The sequence below is a fragment of the Bos javanicus genome, chromosome 20, assembly GCF_032452875.1.
Source record: "Bos javanicus breed banteng chromosome 20, ARS-OSU_banteng_1.0, whole genome shotgun sequence".
NCBI lineage: Eukaryota > Metazoa > Chordata > Mammalia > Artiodactyla > Bovidae > Bos > Bos javanicus.
In genome coordinates, this window is record NC_083887.1 from 56,097,875 (window position 1) to 56,114,954 (window position 17,080).

General features: G+C 44.5%; 1 protein-coding gene and 1 long non-coding RNA gene across 2 annotated transcripts in view; one reads left to right on the forward strand and one right to left on the reverse strand.

The window, feature by feature from the left end:
• MYO10 (myosin X) overlaps positions 1-17,080 on the forward strand; it is a 259,863-nt gene that overhangs the window by 137,725 nt on the left and 105,058 nt on the right. Inside the window, exons 5-9 of the mRNA XM_061393844.1 lie at positions 8,762-8,896; positions 10,779-10,903; positions 11,579-11,592; positions 11,709-11,793; positions 12,772-12,875. Coding sequence (XP_061249828.1) covers positions 8,762-8,896; positions 10,779-10,903; positions 11,579-11,592; positions 11,709-11,793; positions 12,772-12,875 — 463 coding nt within the window. The remainder of the gene's footprint in view (positions 1-8,761; positions 8,897-10,778; positions 10,904-11,578; positions 11,593-11,708; positions 11,794-12,771; positions 12,876-17,080) is intronic.
• Positions 10,729-11,987, reverse strand: LOC133233733 (uncharacterized). The gene is made up of 2 exons (XR_009731818.1): positions 11,712-11,987; positions 10,729-10,921 (listed from the first exon to the last, which is right to left on the reverse strand). It is a non-coding gene; the product is annotated as an uncharacterized LOC133233733 (long non-coding RNA).

The following is a 17,080-nucleotide window of genomic DNA, read 5'->3' on the forward strand; positions in this document are numbered from 1 at the left end:
AGCTTGCATCCTGGATTAAAAAGTCACTAACCAGAATAAGGCATGGGACATGCCTTGAGCTCGTATCATATGGAAGGTTACCTTGTTAGGCTTTTAGGATTAAAAAAACAAAAGTAGCCAACCACTGCCCTTTACAAACTTCTGCTCTGATGGGAAGAAACTGACGTAAACATGTAATTTCAGTGCAGCCCGCCAGTGCTGTCTGAGAAATGTGTACGTGGTTACTCAGGGAAGATGACGGTAGATGCTCAAGAAGGAACTGAGAAAATATATCACAGAGGAAGGGCCGTGTGGCTATGAGCCCAAGAGTCTGTGGGAACACAGCAGGTGCAGAGTGGGGGAAGGGCCCCGAAGCATTTGAAAAAATTGGAAGAACAAGTGCAAGTCGCTTAGTTGTGTCCAACTCTTTTCGACCCCTTGGACTGTACAGTCCATGGAATTCTCCAGGCCAGAATACTGGAGTGGGTAGCCTTTCCCTTCTCCAGGGAATCTTCCCAACCCAGGGATCGAACCCAGGTCTCCCACGTTGCAGGCAGATTCTTTACCAGCTGAGCCACCAGGGAAGTCCTGGAAGAACAAGGATCAGCAAATGGAAAGCATGCCTGTAAAGTGTGGGATTTGCTAATAAGGACATGTAGGAACCAGGCTTGGTTGGAAAGGCAAAGACGGTGCATGGCTGTTCATTGAGAAAGACAAGACGTGGTGGGGAAGCTGAGGCTGGGAGCTGTGGAGTGGCTTGCCAAGGAGACTGTGAACTTTTGTCTCCTTGTGTTAGTTTCAGAGCAGAGTCCTACTTCCTGCTGCAGGGTCCCACCTTAAGGGCTCTGTCCTGCTTGCTAAGACCTGCCGACTGTATCTTCTAGGCAGTAGAGAAGTGTCCAAAGTCTTCTTAGTCAGCAGTGGAGTGATCCGTGTGTGTTCCGAGAAAATCACACGAATCAGGACAGTTTGATTCACGGGATGGAGAATGGTAGTCAGGTGTCCGCAGAGGTAGCCTCTCAGTTCAGTTCAGTCGCTCAGTCATGTCCGACTCTTTGCTACCCCATGAACTGCAGCACACCAGGCCTCCCTGTCCATCACCAACTGCTGGAGTCTACCCAGACCCATGTCCATTGAGTCGGTGATGCCACCCAACCATCTCATCCTCTGTCGTCCCCTTCTCCTCCTGCCCTCAATCTTTCCCAGCATCACAGTCTTTTCAAATGAGTCAGCTCTTCGCATCAGGTGGCCAAAATTGGAGTTTCAGCTTCAACATCTAGAGATAGACGCTGCTGCTGCTGCTGCTAAGTCACTTCAGTTGTGTCCGACTCTGTGCGACCCCATAGACGGTAGCCCATCAGGCTCCCCTGTCCCCGGGATTCTCCAGGCAAGAACACTGGAGTGGGTTGCCATTTCCTTCTCCAGTGCATGGAAGTGAAAAGTGAAAATGAAGTCGCTCAGTCCTGTCCAACTCTTCGTGACCCCATGGACTGCAGCCTACCAGGCTCCTCCGTCCATGGGATTTTCCAGGCAAGAGTACTGGAGTGGGGTGCCATCACCTTCTCCGAGAGATAGACTGTAGAGAGTTATATTTTCTCTGAAGAGGACATATTTTTGGCTCAGTGAGCCTGATCATTTCTGTTACCACTACTCTACTCTGCCCTTAGAGTGTGGAAGTGCTTGCAGACAGAGCACGTGTGAAATGCCAGGCTGTGTTCCAATAAAACTTTATTTATAAAAATAGAAGGGCAGATATGGAGGCCGCAGTTGGCCGACAGGTGCGCTGGAGGGGAGACTGCAGATGGATAAAGGGCCCTGTTCACAGCAGAGGCACTTTCCTTCAGGTGTTTTTTGATCCCTCCTCCCTGATTTCCTGGGGACTTCTCCACCTTTGAGCCTCCCTGTCCCTGGTTCTTGGATCTCTCCTTTTCTACTGGATCATTGGCTTTATTACCCAACAATTTCTAGTATCTTTTACAGGATACTTGAACTTTTTTGCCTGGTGATTCAGACGGTAAATAATCTGCCTGCAATGCAGGAGACCCGGGCTCGATCCCTGGGTCAGGAAGATTCCCTGGAGAGAAGGGAATGGCAACCCACTCCAGTATTCTTGCCTGGGGAATCCCATGGACGGAGGAACCTGGCAGGCTACAGTCCATGGGTTCGCAAAGAGTCAGGCATGACTGAGCGACTAACACACTTACTTATTTTCTGTATTTTTGAAATAAGAAAAGATAAAAGATCGTCTTTGGCTCCGCAGCCTCTTCCACACACTGCCCCGCCCTCCTCCAAGCTCCTCCACCATTCTGGACTCTTCCTCGTTCTCTTGGCTCATGTTCCTCAGCTTCTGCCAGCCTGCCTTTCCTTCTGTGCATCTCCCTGCCTCCCCAGACTTCAGGGCTCCCCTGCCAACTTCTCTGTGTCCCACCCATGTGTCCACTGCCCCCAGGGCATCACCACGAAGGTCCCTTCTGGGCATCTCAAGGGTGACCCCTCCTCAGTTCACCCTAATTTTCTCCCAGAAAATCGTGTTCCTCCTATCATGCTTCTTGTTCTTAGCAAGGTCTCAAGCTGGAGATCAGAACATTAATCTTGGCTCTGTGAGTCACCCTGCCCACAACATGAAGGTCAGATTACCTTTGGTCAACTGTACCGATCTCATATATACAGTTAAGTGATTATTGACAAAGATGCCCAGCTGTGTTACCAGCGTCTAGGTCATCACACTGGCTGGGAAACTCCCTGGACACTCCCGATTCATTCCCCCACCTCCCTGTCACCGAGCACCCAGACCAGGACCCCAGCCATCCCCTCCCTCCTCTGGGGACCTCTGGCTTTCCCCTTTGCTCCCCCTCTCCTTATCCTCTGCGCTCATTCCCCAACTTCCTTTCTCATGTCTCTCCATCCATCCATCCTCAATCCATTCTCCACACCGAGTGATTGGTTAGAACCTTGAACCTGATCATGACATCCTTCTGCTTAAAAAGTATTCTTGAAACTTTCCATTATGCCTACAAAAAGTTCTCAGAACTTCTAATATGGTCTCCCAGGCCCCATATCAGTGCCGTAGTTATTTTTCGTTCCCTTTTTTAAATTTTCATTATTTATAAGGCTTTTTTTTTTCTTTAACAACATCAACTCATTTTGACTTATCTGGCCGTGCGTGTTTTCTCTGAAGCCCGAGTTTGTGTTTGTGGTCACGTTGGCGCCAGGGGTTAGGGCTGTAATCGTCAGGGGCTAATGAGACAAATGCAGGACTGGATATGTCAGTGATGTGTTCGCTGTCAGTGAAGGGGAATTAAGTGTGATTTCTGTGCGAGTGACTGTTTTATCGGGGCTGGAATACAGGAGCTAAGGTGGAATACATGACTCATCGCAGCGCCTGTGGTCAAAGAGGCTGCCAGGCTCATGGGGAAGCAGTGGGCAGTCACGGTTCAAAGAGCGCTTCAGTTTTAGCAAAGCAACATTAACCAGGGGGTTAAGGTAGTCTTGTTAATCTAGATTTTATAGGTATGATAGTTTATGAGTCTAACATTTATTTTGGCTTCATAGTTCTGTGGTGCAGTAAGCAAAGCAGAATATACTTAGTTATTATATCCTTAGAATGCTATAATATAGATGCTGTCTGTCGCATAGCATGTGTTATCAAGTTCCCCAAGTAAGTAACTCATTTCTATCACTATCCGCCACCAAACAGCATCAGATCCCACAGGTTAACAGCTTGGTCCTCCGAGACTGCCTTCCTCTCCATGTCAGGTGCTGGTCATGTGGTCACCTGTGCTTCTGACCCAGCAGCTCTAGGTTGGAGCTTCCGATGACCCCCTCCTTGGGTTTGATTAATTTGCTAGAGCAAAAACATTGTTTTTCTAGAGCAGCTCACAAAACTGAAACCTTTTAGTTACTCGATTATCAGTTACAGTAAGTCCTTTATGTAGGAGTGAGTTCTGTTCCAAGAGCACGTTTGTTAAGTCCAATTTTAAGTCCAACAGAGTTAGCCTAGGTATGCAACTAATGCCATCAGGAATAATAATGTGGGCACGCACGCTAAGGCGCTTCACTTGTGTCCAGCTTTGCAACCCTGTGGACTGTAACCCTCCAGGCTCCTCTGTCCTCAGGATTCTCCAGGCAAGAATACTGGAGTGAGTTGTCAAGCCCATTTCCCAGGGGATCTTCCTGACCCAGGGATCAAAACTGCATCCCTTATGTCTCCTGCATTGGCAGGCAGATTCTTGACCCCTAGCACTGCCTGGTGAGCACGCGCACACACACACACCCAAACCCAACTCACACAATCAGCTATGTAGTACTGTCCTGTAATAGGTTTATAATACTTTTCACACAAATAATACATGAAAAACCACACAGAACACACATGAATGTATACAGTACTTTGAGGAGTACAGTGGTACAGTGCAGCAGCTGGCAAACAGGGGCACGTTTGCCCCTTTGAAGTTTCGTGGAGGCGGGGAGTCACTGTATTATAGAGGGATGTGTGTAACTCAGGAACAGCGGATGGAAGCGGGGATATACAGTAGGGTGTGGGGAAGCGGGAGGAGTTCCCGCCCCCTGGGGAGCCACTCTCCATCTCCATGTGTGCCCCAGCCCAGAACCTCTCCAAACCCATCCTTTTGGATTTTATGGAGGATCCATTCCATAGTGTGATGGATTGACTAACCCATTAGCCATGAAAGTCCATCACCAGCCTCTCCCCCTCTCTCATATGGAAAAGAACCAGTCCCATACTTGCCTGGAAAACAGTGGCCTCTCGGTAGGACCCCAGCCCCCCTTCCCTTCTCCACTGACTCTGCAGGCATCTCCCCCTCTGCTAAGGCTCCAAACCCTCCCCTCCTCATCCTTCAGGTTTCCCCCAGCTCACTTTTGTGCATGTCTGTGCATTTCAGTCCAAATGTCATTTCCCGGGAAAGGTCTTTGCTGAACCTTTACTCTCCACCTAAATTATGACTCCTCCTGTCTCCTGAGGTTCATACTTGACAGCATTAGCCATAATTTGTGGCTCTTTATCTCCTGCTGCTGCTGGGTCGTAAATACCGTCCACAGCTGTTTGTCTCCAGACTGTCTTCCCCGCCCTTAGTGCAGCCTGCTGCATCATGGCCCCATGGATACTTCAGGAGGGAAGAAGTTCCTGCAGAGATGCTCTTTGTCCATTGCTTCAAAGATGGTGTTTTGTGACCCTCGGTAAATGGGGAATGGGCTTCCCAGGTGGTGCTAGCGGTAAAGACCCCGCCTGCCAATGCAGGAGACCTAAGAGATGCTAGTTCGATCCCTGGGTTGGGAAGATCCCCTGGAGGAGGGCATGGCAACCCATTCCAGTATTCTTGACTGGAGAACCCCAAGAACAGAGGAGTCTGGTAGGCTATGGTCCATAGGATAACAAAGAGTCAGACACAACTAAAGCGACTCAGCACACAGCACAGTCACAGGCAGGGGTGGGGAGGCGAGGAGGAAGAGGAGGATTAGACAGAAGTGAGTCCTGGTACCTTGATGCTAATGTCTGGGGACATCTGGCATATTTCTGAGTTTTGACCATTTGTGAGTCATTTATATTTATTCTTTGCCTTGTTCATGGCACACTTCCCCAGCCCGCTGTATATGTCGCCTTTGTTATCTGGTGCAGTCCTAATCTGAATTATGTGAAAGGGCTTTTGAGAATAGTTGTTCCCAGCCTTGACTTCTTAGTAAAATCACCTGGAAATTTGTTAAAAAAAAAAAAAAGAAAAAAAATTACTGATTAAGTTCTATCCTTACAGGTTCAAATTAGGAACACAGCAGGTAGTTCTCATGTACAGCCAAATTTGAGAATTACTGTTGCGCAAATCTGAGTTCCTTCTTTGTTTTTAAGTTTTACTTTACGGATCAATGATGTGCCTAAATAGGTTCTGTGCTGTGTTAGGTCACATCAGTCGTGTCCAATTCTTTGGGACCCCATGGACTGTAGCTCACCAGGCTCCTCTGTCCATGGGATTCCCCAGGCAAGAATACTGGAGTGGGGTGCCATGCCCTCCTCCATGGGATCTCCCCGACCCAGGAGCTGAACCCCCATCTCTTGTGTCTCCTGCATTGGCAGGCGGGTTCTTTGCCACTAGTGCCACCGGGGAACCTATCCCATTTTTCGAGGTGGGGATGGATTGGGATTGACGTGTGTGCACTGCCATGTGTAAAACAGACAGCTAGTGGGAACCTTCTTGTAGCACGGGGAGCTCAGCTCAGTGCTCTGTGATGACCTAAAGGGATGGGGCGGGGTGGGAGTGAGACGGATGGCCAAGAGGGAGTAGGGTGTGCATACACATAACTGATTCACTTTGCTCCCACAGCATTGTGAAGCAGCTATACCCCAAATTTTTTAAAAGAGATGTACTTACAGAAGATGCTTGAAAAAAATTTGCTACAGTGAGAAATGATATGGGCTGACACCTAGAGATGGATCAGTATCCTAGGCTGGTGAAGGACAGTGCAAGTTTTGGGTTTTCTTCTCCTTGATGAGTCTTTGCCCTCCACCTCGAAGAGCCTCTTCTCCACGGCTATATGGTTACCGTGTTCATCACGGTAGGTTCATTGCTGTGCTGATTGCTGTAACAGGGGCTTGCCTGGAGAATTCCATGGACTGTATGGTCCACGGGGTTGCAAGGAGTCAGACGCGACTGAGCAACTTTCACAGCCCGTATGGGAAGGTGAGACCCCTGGCTTTGCTGTACCCATCATTTGTTCTGGAGATTTGCCATCCCGAGGGCACCCAGATGCCAGGCTGGTAAGATAGGAAGCCCAGAGGACCTTGAGGGGGTTTAGCCACCGGAGTTGGCCACGTTCACTCCTGGTTACTGATCACTGTCCTTCATACAAGGGAGGTTGACGTGCCAGCCCCTCTGTGTGCTGGAAGATACAGAGATGGGTTTGGGGACCATGTAAAACAATATTTCTGTTTCATACATTGTAACTAGAGAAGTGTCACTTTCAGTTTTGTTTTAACAAAATTTAACTGCTAGGGAGATGGTATATGTATTTTTAAATATCAAGAATTATTTAAATTTTCTTCCTGCAACTTTCTCTTACTTTCTGCTACTCCTTCCTGCTAAATGCCTCCTGTGAGCCAGCTCCCGGGCTTGGCTGGTACCAGAGATGCAGAGTCGAATGTGCAGCCCCACACTAGGGAGGTTCTGGTTGCCAATGACAGAAAAGGCGACTCAAATTGGTGTCACCTGCATGGGCCTTTATCATCTCAGGCAGCAGGGCAGGGTGGGGTCAGGGCTGTGGGTTCAGCCACTCCCACTGGCGCTTCTCTGATTATCTTGGCTTTTGCTTTCTGATCTCAAGAAAGGTGTGGCTTCCCAGGTATTTGTCATCTGCAGTCAGGGGGACACTCTGCTTGGTCTTGTGTGTGTGTGCGCACCCCATCCACCCACACACCGCATGCACATGCACATCTCCCCAGAAGCCCTCAGCATGCTTGACTTTAAGTCTCTTTGGCTGGAATCCTGACTCTTTGCCATGACCAACCACCCTATTACCTGCAGAGGGAATGGAGTTACAGTGATTGGCCTTGATCGATGGAGATTCCCCAGGGCCTGCAGTATCCAGCCGGGCATGGATGGTGTCATCTCTGAGTCATTTCCTCTCCTTTATTACATGCGCTTAATCATCCGTGGTGTTTTCTGCAGAATTCCTTGTTCACAACCTCCCAGCTCTCTACACTCAGTGGGGACTGCTTCTTTAGAACTTGTTGGGACCACGCGCGTTTATCTCACCGCTTGAGCAGTTGTGAGCCTGTTACCCCATGATGCTGCTGGTGTTTGTGTGCTGTTACGTGATTGCTTTACTCTTCTCATAAGTTCTCTTTTTACTACTCCTTGGACGCAAACAGACCGGCTCTTCAATTCGGATCCCGACACTTAGCCACTGCACACCTCTTGGTATTATTACAAGAATAAAAATGCCTAAGTGTGGGTCGAGCACCTTCGGGCTCATTGCTTTGTCCCCTCGATATTTATGAAAGATTGCATTTTTATTCATGTTTACCAGAAAGATACCATTAATGTGCTCATTCATATACTTAATATTTACTTGCTTACCAGAAAGATATCGTTAATGTGCTCATTCATATAGTTAATACTTACTAAGTGCTGGCCACCAGCGAGGACAGTTCAGTGAACAAAACCCCTATTCCGGCCTTTGCAGAGCTTGCGGTGCTGTGTGCTTAGTCGCTCAGTTGTGTCCGACACTTTGCGACCCCGTTGGCTGTAGCCCGCCAGGCTGCTCTGTCCTTGGGGATTCTCCAGGCAAGAATACTGGAGTGGGTTGCCATGCTCTCCTCCAGGAGATCTTCCCAACCCAGGAATCGAACCCACATCTCTTACATCTCTTGCATTGGCAGGCAGGTTCTTTATCACCAGCACCATCTGAAAAGCCCCAGATGAAGCCGTTCCCTTCTCCAGGGATCTTCCCAACCCAGGGATTGAACCCACGTCTCCCACATTGCAGGTGCATTCTTTACCAACTGAGCTACCAGGGAATTGAAAGGCACTGTCCGTCTTATTACCTGAGCTTAGTCAAAGAGGAGGCTTCTGTTTAGTGGGAGGCATTGGCAACACCTAGGCTGTGTGGCTAGCAGGAGGAGGGACCCTCACTTCCCTGTAACTCAGCACTTGAGTCTCTTTCCCACTGTTCAACAGTTGTTCTGTGGACACATTGGAGTGACTCTGGCCAAGTTGGTTTTTATTTTTATTTTTTTTTTCACTAGAAGTATAAACGTCTCCATTTTATCTTCCAGTGGTGAAAGTGGCGCAGGGAAAACCGAGAGCACGAAGCTGATCCTCAAGTTTTTATCAGCCATCAGTCAGCAGTCTGTGGACTTGTCCTCGAAGGAGAAGACCTCATCTGTCGAGCAAGCCATTCTTGAGAGCAGGTATTTTTCCATCGTGTTTCTTGTTCCAGCGAACAGGATCCACTGTCCTCACTGTACGACTTATTTAAGGAAGTAGTTGAAACTCGGGGTTCTGCTGCTCTGTTTCTTGACGTGGCTTTCATGATCACTCAAGGAGAAGTCTCTACACACAGGTGGAGATTTCCGGTGACCTGACCGTCCATTGCTGGGCCAGGTTTGAACAAAGGAGTGAGACGTTCAGAGCTGCCTCCTACTGGGCAGCTCCTGACTGGCTGTTTGGAGGCCTTGTTATCAGCAGAAATTTCAGTCTCTATCCCGCACATTGCAGAGAGCTTAGCGGTCAACTCTTGGGAGGCGTCTTGTGAGCAGAATGGTATTGTGTAGCCTCTTACCAGGGGCTTCCCTGGTGACTCAGGTGGTAAAGAATCTGCCCTTAATGCCGGAGACCCAGATTCAATCCCTGGGTCAGGAAGATCCTCTGGAGAAGGAAGTGGCAACCCGCTCTAGTTTTATTGCCTGGGAAATCCCATGGACGGAGGAGCCTGGTGGGCTACAGTCCATAGGGTCGCAGAGTCGGGCATGACTGAGCAACTTCCACGTCACTTCTTCAGTCTCAGGTGGCAAAACAATTCAGCATCAATGGCAATTACCTCAGAGCTTGAAAGAGAGCCTTGGTACAGTGCTCTCTGAAATTCTAATTAAAATGTGTAATTGCCCCGTGTCTGATTGGTACCTTTTAAGGTCCTAGAACCCATCAATTCAGTTCAGTTCAGTCGCTCAGTTGTGTCCGACTCTTTGCGACCCCGTGAATCGCAGCACACCAGGCCTCCCTGTCCATCACCAACTCCCGGAGTTCACTCAGACTCACGTCCATCGAGTCAGTGATGCCATCCAGCCATCTCATCCTAGAACCCATAGAGACTTTATATGTCCTGTTATTTAAAAATTAGTCCAGAAGTCAGCTGACTCCAGCCTGACATCTGTATCCTGCAGCCTATTTTGGTTTGCCTTTTTAGACTTCAAAATTTATTTTTAAAATTGTGCTAAAATATACATAACAAAATGTATATTTTGTTATGTATATATATATACATGTATATGTGTATATATATATATATATATAAACAAAACTTTAAATATTTTTCGATGTACAGCTTAGTAGCATTAAGTACATTCTTGTTGTGCAGCCATCACCACCAGTCTTTCTCTGGGCCATTTTCATTTTCCTCCTGCAGCCTGGTTTTATAAATAAAACTTTATAGAAACACAGACACACTAATTTGCTATCTTGTCTATAGTTGCTTTTGCACTCTAGTGGCAGAGCTGAGTAATTGCATCAGAGACCACATGGCCCACAAAGCCAAAAAGTATTTATTATCCAATCCTTTACAGCAGAAGATGGCTGACCCCTGACCTAGTCTGACCGCAGACCTAGTCTGACCACATTTTACAGCTGGACGAGACCCAAGGAAGTTAAATGAGCTCCCCTGGGACATACAACAAATGAGTGAAATTTCCAGGACTGGGGAATTTTTCGGTTCCTAGAGTTCATATGGGTTTGTGTGTGTGTGCGTGTGTGTGCACGTGCAACCCTTGACTTGCGTAAATAAACTAATTTGGGTGAGGACCAGCCCACATGGCCTCCTTGACGCTTGGTAGCATCCTTTGCCCACACAACCAGCTGCAAGCTCTCCTCCTCGAGATGGACACACATTATAAACCCATTTCAGCAAGTGCTGGGAAATCTGGCCCTTCTATAAATAAACATAATTGCTCTAGGGCCCTTTGCTTTCAGATTTCTCCTGCACTTGTCTATTTTGCCATTGGTGAGGACTGTTGTTAATTACATGGACCCTGATTGCCTCTCATTGTTGTCCTGGTTTTTTTTTTTTTTTTTTTGCAGCCCCATCATGGAAGCCTTTGGCAATGCCAAGACCGTGTACAACAATAACTCCAGTCGCTTCGGGAAGTTTGTTCAGCTGAACATCAGCCAGAAGGGAAACATCCAGGGCGGGAGAATTGTAGATTGTATCCTGTTTCATTTGGCTTTTGTGTATTAGTATTTGACTCTCTAGTAGAAACTCTTCTTTGCTTTTTCTTAAAACAGACATAGAATATGAAACATTCATTTCTGGTTCTGTCTCATTACTGCTCCTGTTTTACTCTGCTTGACCTGTTAATTATCCTAGGAAATAAGGGGCCCTCTTTCTTTTGGGAATCTCTGATTTCATGTCCCTAATCTGAAAATTTGGACTCCTCATCAAATATCATAGGCTTCCCTGGTGGTTCAGATGGTAAAGAATCTGCCTGCAGTGCAGGAGACTGGGTTGGGAAGATCCCCTGGGGAAGGGAATGGCTTCCCACTCCAGTATTCTTTCCTGGAAAATTCTGTGGACAGAGGAACCTGGGGGGCTATAGTCCATGAGGTCCCAAAGAGTCTGACATGACTGAGCAACTAGTTGTTTGAAATAATCAGTTGTTTCAAATAGCTCGATGCCTTCTAGGGCACACGTATCCCGTTTGAAGTTGGATTTTGATGTAATAGTCTGTTTTGTTTGCTTATCTTTCGGCACTGGAAGTCAGAATGTCCAAGACACAAAGAATTTTAATTATTTGGGTAACAAAGAGTAGAAAACTAAGGACTAATGGAGCATCCTGTATCCTTGTTTTGTTCCTTGACTTGCCATTGCTTTTCACATGAAGATTTATTAGAAAAAGTAAGCAAGCATGATTTAATTCACATTATCTTTAACAGTTTTCAGCAATTACTAGTTCTTGGTCATTAATCAGAGGAAACATCTCTGAATAGATATCTGGCTTCTTCTCTTCACAGAACCGAGTAGTAAGGCAAAACCCCGGGGAAAGGAATTATCACATATTCTATGCGCTGCTGGCAGGGCTAGGACATGAAGAGAGAGGTGAGTGATGGAGCCGCTTGCAGAGACATTTCCTTTACAGCCCATCTGTGAAAGAGAAGACGGGACTTTATTGGGCTTCCACCATTTGAAACGAAATGTGCGAGATGATCAAAGATGCTGAGTGCGTGTAGAGCCAGATGCCATAGAGCGAAAATCATCAGGAGAGACAGCTTGAGTGTTTTTGATATGTTGTGGCATCTTAGTTCTTTTCTGATTTAAAGTATATTTGTGAAAAATATATAATGTATCACAGCTGGCTTTACTTTTAAATCATACCCTAATAAAGCAAATTTCTAAACATTTGATTTTTTAAAAAAACAATCAACACAGGATCCTCATCAGTTACTTTTTTCAGTAGTGTTTTCTTCCATCCCTTCTAATCTGATAATTTTATTTTCCCTAGATGATGATGAAGAGAGAATGTTTTAATCTTTTTTTTTTACTTTTTTATTTGTTAGATTATGAAAGTATGATAACAGATTTATGGGAGACTTGGAAAATATAGAACAAAGTTACATATAATTTCAGTATATATTGCAATTATGTAAGTAGATAAATTATGATTTTTAGTTGGAGTTTCAGTATCAAACTCTCGGCAATTAATAGAATGAATATACAGAAAAGTAGGATATAGTAGACCTGAAAAGCAGCATGAACCAATTCAACATAATTAAGATTTGTACCATTTTCACACAACAGTAGGATACAAATTCTATTCAAGTTCCCATAGACTATAAACTAGGAGACACTAGAGCACATCCAGGGACATAAAACAAGGTACAAAAATCTCATGGTCTAAAGGTATTGAAATCATACAGTCTGAGAACATTTTAATCTTATTGGTGAACTATTGCAAGCATAGAATTATTTTCCAAACTTTAAAAAATAAAGTTGCAAAGTGGAAAGAAACTCTTCTGAGTTCTGTCTTATCCTGGCCAGTCAAGTACTGATGTTATGCTTTTGTTTTTCTTTCTGTAGAAGAATTTTATTTATCTGTGCCAGAAAACTACCACTACTTGAATCAGTCTGGATGTGTGGCAGACAGGACAATCAGTGACCAGGAATCCTTTAGGGAAGTAATTGTAAGTTACTTGCCTATCTTCTTTATAAGGGTGACTCCGCCCCCACCCCCACCCCTGCAAAAAAAAGAATGAAAAGAATGAAATTGACAACTTTCATTTTCTGTTTCAAAAAAGTTTTTAATAATCCCATTTGTACTGCTCTGTGAGACTAGGTCCTTTCTTCTTATCCCAAGTCCTGGAAGGGAATCCTCTCTCTTAGAAGATGGGTGAATGTCTGCATTCAGGAGCGATGGGGATTGGCTTGGAATAGCGTTCAGAAAAATGAAACAAAAGAAAAATCACAGGTTTGGTACTGGAGTAAGCAGATCATCTGTTTCAGGGCTTACAATTAAAAATTGTTTTGAGTAATTGATTCCACAGTTCAAAAGAAGTCTATCAACGGTTAGACCAGGTGACTGTTGGGTCTCATCCTGTTCTCATAGCCTGATTCTGGTAAATGATTCTTACTGCACAAACAGTGGTCATCTTAAGACACTTTGGTGTGGACCCCTGCTGTATCCTGCAGTTCTTGAATACCCCAAGGACTGCATTTAGGAAGCCTGGGCATGGTTGAGTGTGGCCGGTAGATTTCATCAGTGTGGCCTGTTCCTCTGCTCCTTCAGCATTTGGAGTCTGTAGATAGAGTTCATTCATAAATGGAGCTAACACTGATTGAGTGCTTACTATGAGGACTTAACCATGCCTCTGCTTCTAACAACCCTGTGAGGGTAGAAATATGGTTGTCTATATTCTGTGACTCAGAGAGGTTGGTGACTAGCCTAACCACATACAGCACCTAACAGAACCAGTATCTAGACAGTCTTAACTTCAAATCCTAGACTCTAACCAGGAGGCAGATAGGTAGCCCCTGATTTCCGTGCACCTAGATTTGTCTTCCTAGTTGCTGTCAACAACTCGGTTCTGTATCGCCGTTTGCTCTTCTAGACTGTTCATGAGAATACCTTCTGGAATGGAATCAAAGTATATTTTTAAGTGGATATATATCACGTGTCATTTCCCGATGTCTAATGTATGCGCCCTTAAACTGAAATGAAAATAAAAGCAGACTAGGCTTACAGTATTACGATCACCTTTGCTTCAGCCTTCCTTTGAAAGATGTCACATTCTGCCACGTATAATGCAAAGAGATGTCTCTGTCATCTCTCCTTCCTTCAACCTGTTAACCAAAAAACCTCTGCTAACAGCACCGTTGCCGTGTGTCTACCCAAGGCAGTACAGGATTTGGCCCTGCTAATTGAATTTTATGAAATGTTTAAGTATTTATTTAAAATTTTCTCTCAATTTTCTTTTGATGCCCGAGACTTCTTTCACTACACGAGCTTCCTCCATTCACTTTGTGCTAGAAAGTGGATGTTTGCAGTGAGAGGCTCCTTGTTATCCAGTTAACAGTGTCACTGCGGGCCCACACTGAGCAACTCACTGGCCGCCAGGTTACAGGGGGCAGCGAGGCCCTTCTTAGTCCTGGGAGTGCCCCGGGAAGGTAGTCTGATGGCTTCCTTTGGGGGCATCGTTTTCTGATTCAAAACTGTGTGCTGCTTCTGAAGGCTTCAAGGAAAGCTGTGCAGCTTGGCCCTCTTTCAGTGATTGCTAGTTTTTATTTTTAAGTTGAAATGATAGGTTTGGGGATTTGAAATTTGGTCCTGCGATGAAAGGACATGTCATCTAGAAGGAAAGAAAAGTTTAGACGTGAAATTGACATAATGAATGTACACGACAGACTTAGAGGAATTCTATTTATAGATTCTTAAATATTTGCTTTGCAATTACTTTTTAGTGTTGACCCATCAGAAATGTCAGTGAAGACTTAGCTGGTATTCACTGAAATCAGGAGCATGTAATTTTTGCTCTTATTTAGCCTTCTTCAGGAAGATTGAAGCAATGCAGCCAGAAAAAAAAAAAAAAAAATAATGTGCTACTTCTGAGAAAGGAGGAAAAAATATTCTTTTCTATAAAAAAGTGAAATTCTCTCTTCCAAAACCTACAAAAATAATCAGTTGGGGGATGGCTCTAATAATTTATTATATCTTTAAGATCCATTGTAGCTCGCAAAGCCATGTTCATGTATGTTTAACACTAAGGAAAAACTTGTTCATTCTATAAGTGAGGAAAGCATAATACAACATGATATGATCTTTCATTTGAAAGGTAAGCTTATACATGTCATGTATGTATAGTTGTATGCAGAAAATATGCTAAAATAATTCAAAAGTGTTATCTCAGAGCAGAATTCTAGGGTTTTATTTTATTCTTTATGATTCTGTTAGAATATTTTTACAATGAATATGTCAGTTTTCATGATTATATGATTATATCACCAAATCATAGGTCTTCCCTGGTGGCTCAGTCAGTAAAGAATCCACCTGCAATGTGGGAGACCCAGGTTTAATCCCTGGGTCAGGAAGATCCCCTGGAGAAGGAAATGGTAACCTACTCCAGTATTCTTGCCTGGAGAATTCCATGGTCAGAGGAGCCTGTGCAGTCCATGGGATTGCACAGAGTTGACACGACTGAGTGACTAACATTTTATCACATCATAATTTCTAAAATATAGGAGTATAAAGTATTATATCAGTACCAGCCAACCCATCTTTCTATCCTGCATAGTGCTCTATAACCAAGAGTGATACAGATGGTTAAAGAGACCCTGAACACTTCTGGTTATAAAGTTGATTTTCTGTCTTCAACATTTTTAAGCATCTGTTGTGTGCCAGGCAGGCACTGTTCTAGCAACAAGGAGACCGTAGTGAGCAAACCATCTATATAATCACTATATTCTGTTAAATTAGGATGACTGGAACAGATTATGCTGTTGTTTTATCATGTAATTTGTCTGCTATTGTTGTTTGGTTGCTAAGTCATGTCCGACTCTTTGCGATCCCCTGGACTGCAGGACGCCAGGCTTCCCTGTCCTTCACTATCTCCCAGAGTTTGCTCAAATTCACGTCCATTCAGTTGGCGATGCTATCTAACCATCTCATCCTCTGTTGCCCCTTCTCCTGCCCTCAATCTTTCCCAGCATCAGATTCTTTTCCAGTGAGTTGCTCTTTGCATCAGGTAGGCAAAGGATTGGAGTTTCAGCTTCAGCATCAGTCTTTCCAATGAATATTCAGGATTGATTTCCTTTACGATTGACTGGTTTGATCTGCTTTCGGTCCAAGGGACTCTCAGGAGTCTTCTCCAGCACAATTTGGAGCATCAGTTCTTTGGCACTCAGCCTTCTTAATGGTTCAACTTTCACATTCATAGATGATTACTGGAAAAACCATAGCTTTGTCTCAATTTCCTTCCAAAATCAAGTACCATTGAAATTTGTATCTTCCTACTTTTAATTCCATAAAGCTCCTTTTCCCAGAGGTTTCGGGATTGAAGAAAGGGAAGGGACCACATTCTATTGGGACTCAAGAACATTTGTTTACAGAATGTGTTAAAATGTTAACGGAGAGAAGTTATTCCTGTGAATTACATATGAAAATGTCACCTTTGGTATTTTCAGCTACTAAAAAAAGATCATTATTCTTTTTATCAGCTTTAATGTCAACATACTTTGGCAATAGGACCTTTTAGGAATTTTGCTTATTTCATTGAGAATTTATGTATTTTTAAAATTCTTCATTGATACCACCTGACATAACTATAAATGTACCTGTAAAGGATCCTGAGCCATTCTTAGGGGATCCAGTTTTTCCTGGGGAGAGACAGTGAACACAGACTAAATTTCATAGCTCTTTTTTTTTTTTTTTTTCCTTTGTAGTCTTCCAGGTTGCACTATAAAATGCTGAGTCAGAATGAAAAACTATTTCAAGAAAATAGTAACAACTAATTTATTTTTATTGCCTGCACTTGACCTACCAGAATGGTGGCTGTTGAAATGTGAGGAGGATAACAAGAGTCTTTGAGTGATAGTCTCTTTATTCTTTTGACTCCATAAATATTACATGGTAATGGTGTTCATAGCCATCTACCGGACTGGGGTTTCCTGACCATGTAGGTTTTACTGGGTGTACCCGTGTTTTTAACAGTGTGAACCCATCTACCCCTACGTTCTCTCCTCATCAGTCTGACTTTATAAAGATTTAGAGGGCTCTCAGCCATAAAAAAAGAATGAAATAATGCCATTTGCATCAACATGGATGGACCTGGAGATTGTCATACTGACTGCAGTAAGTCAGACAGAGGAAGACAAATATCATATGACATCACTTATT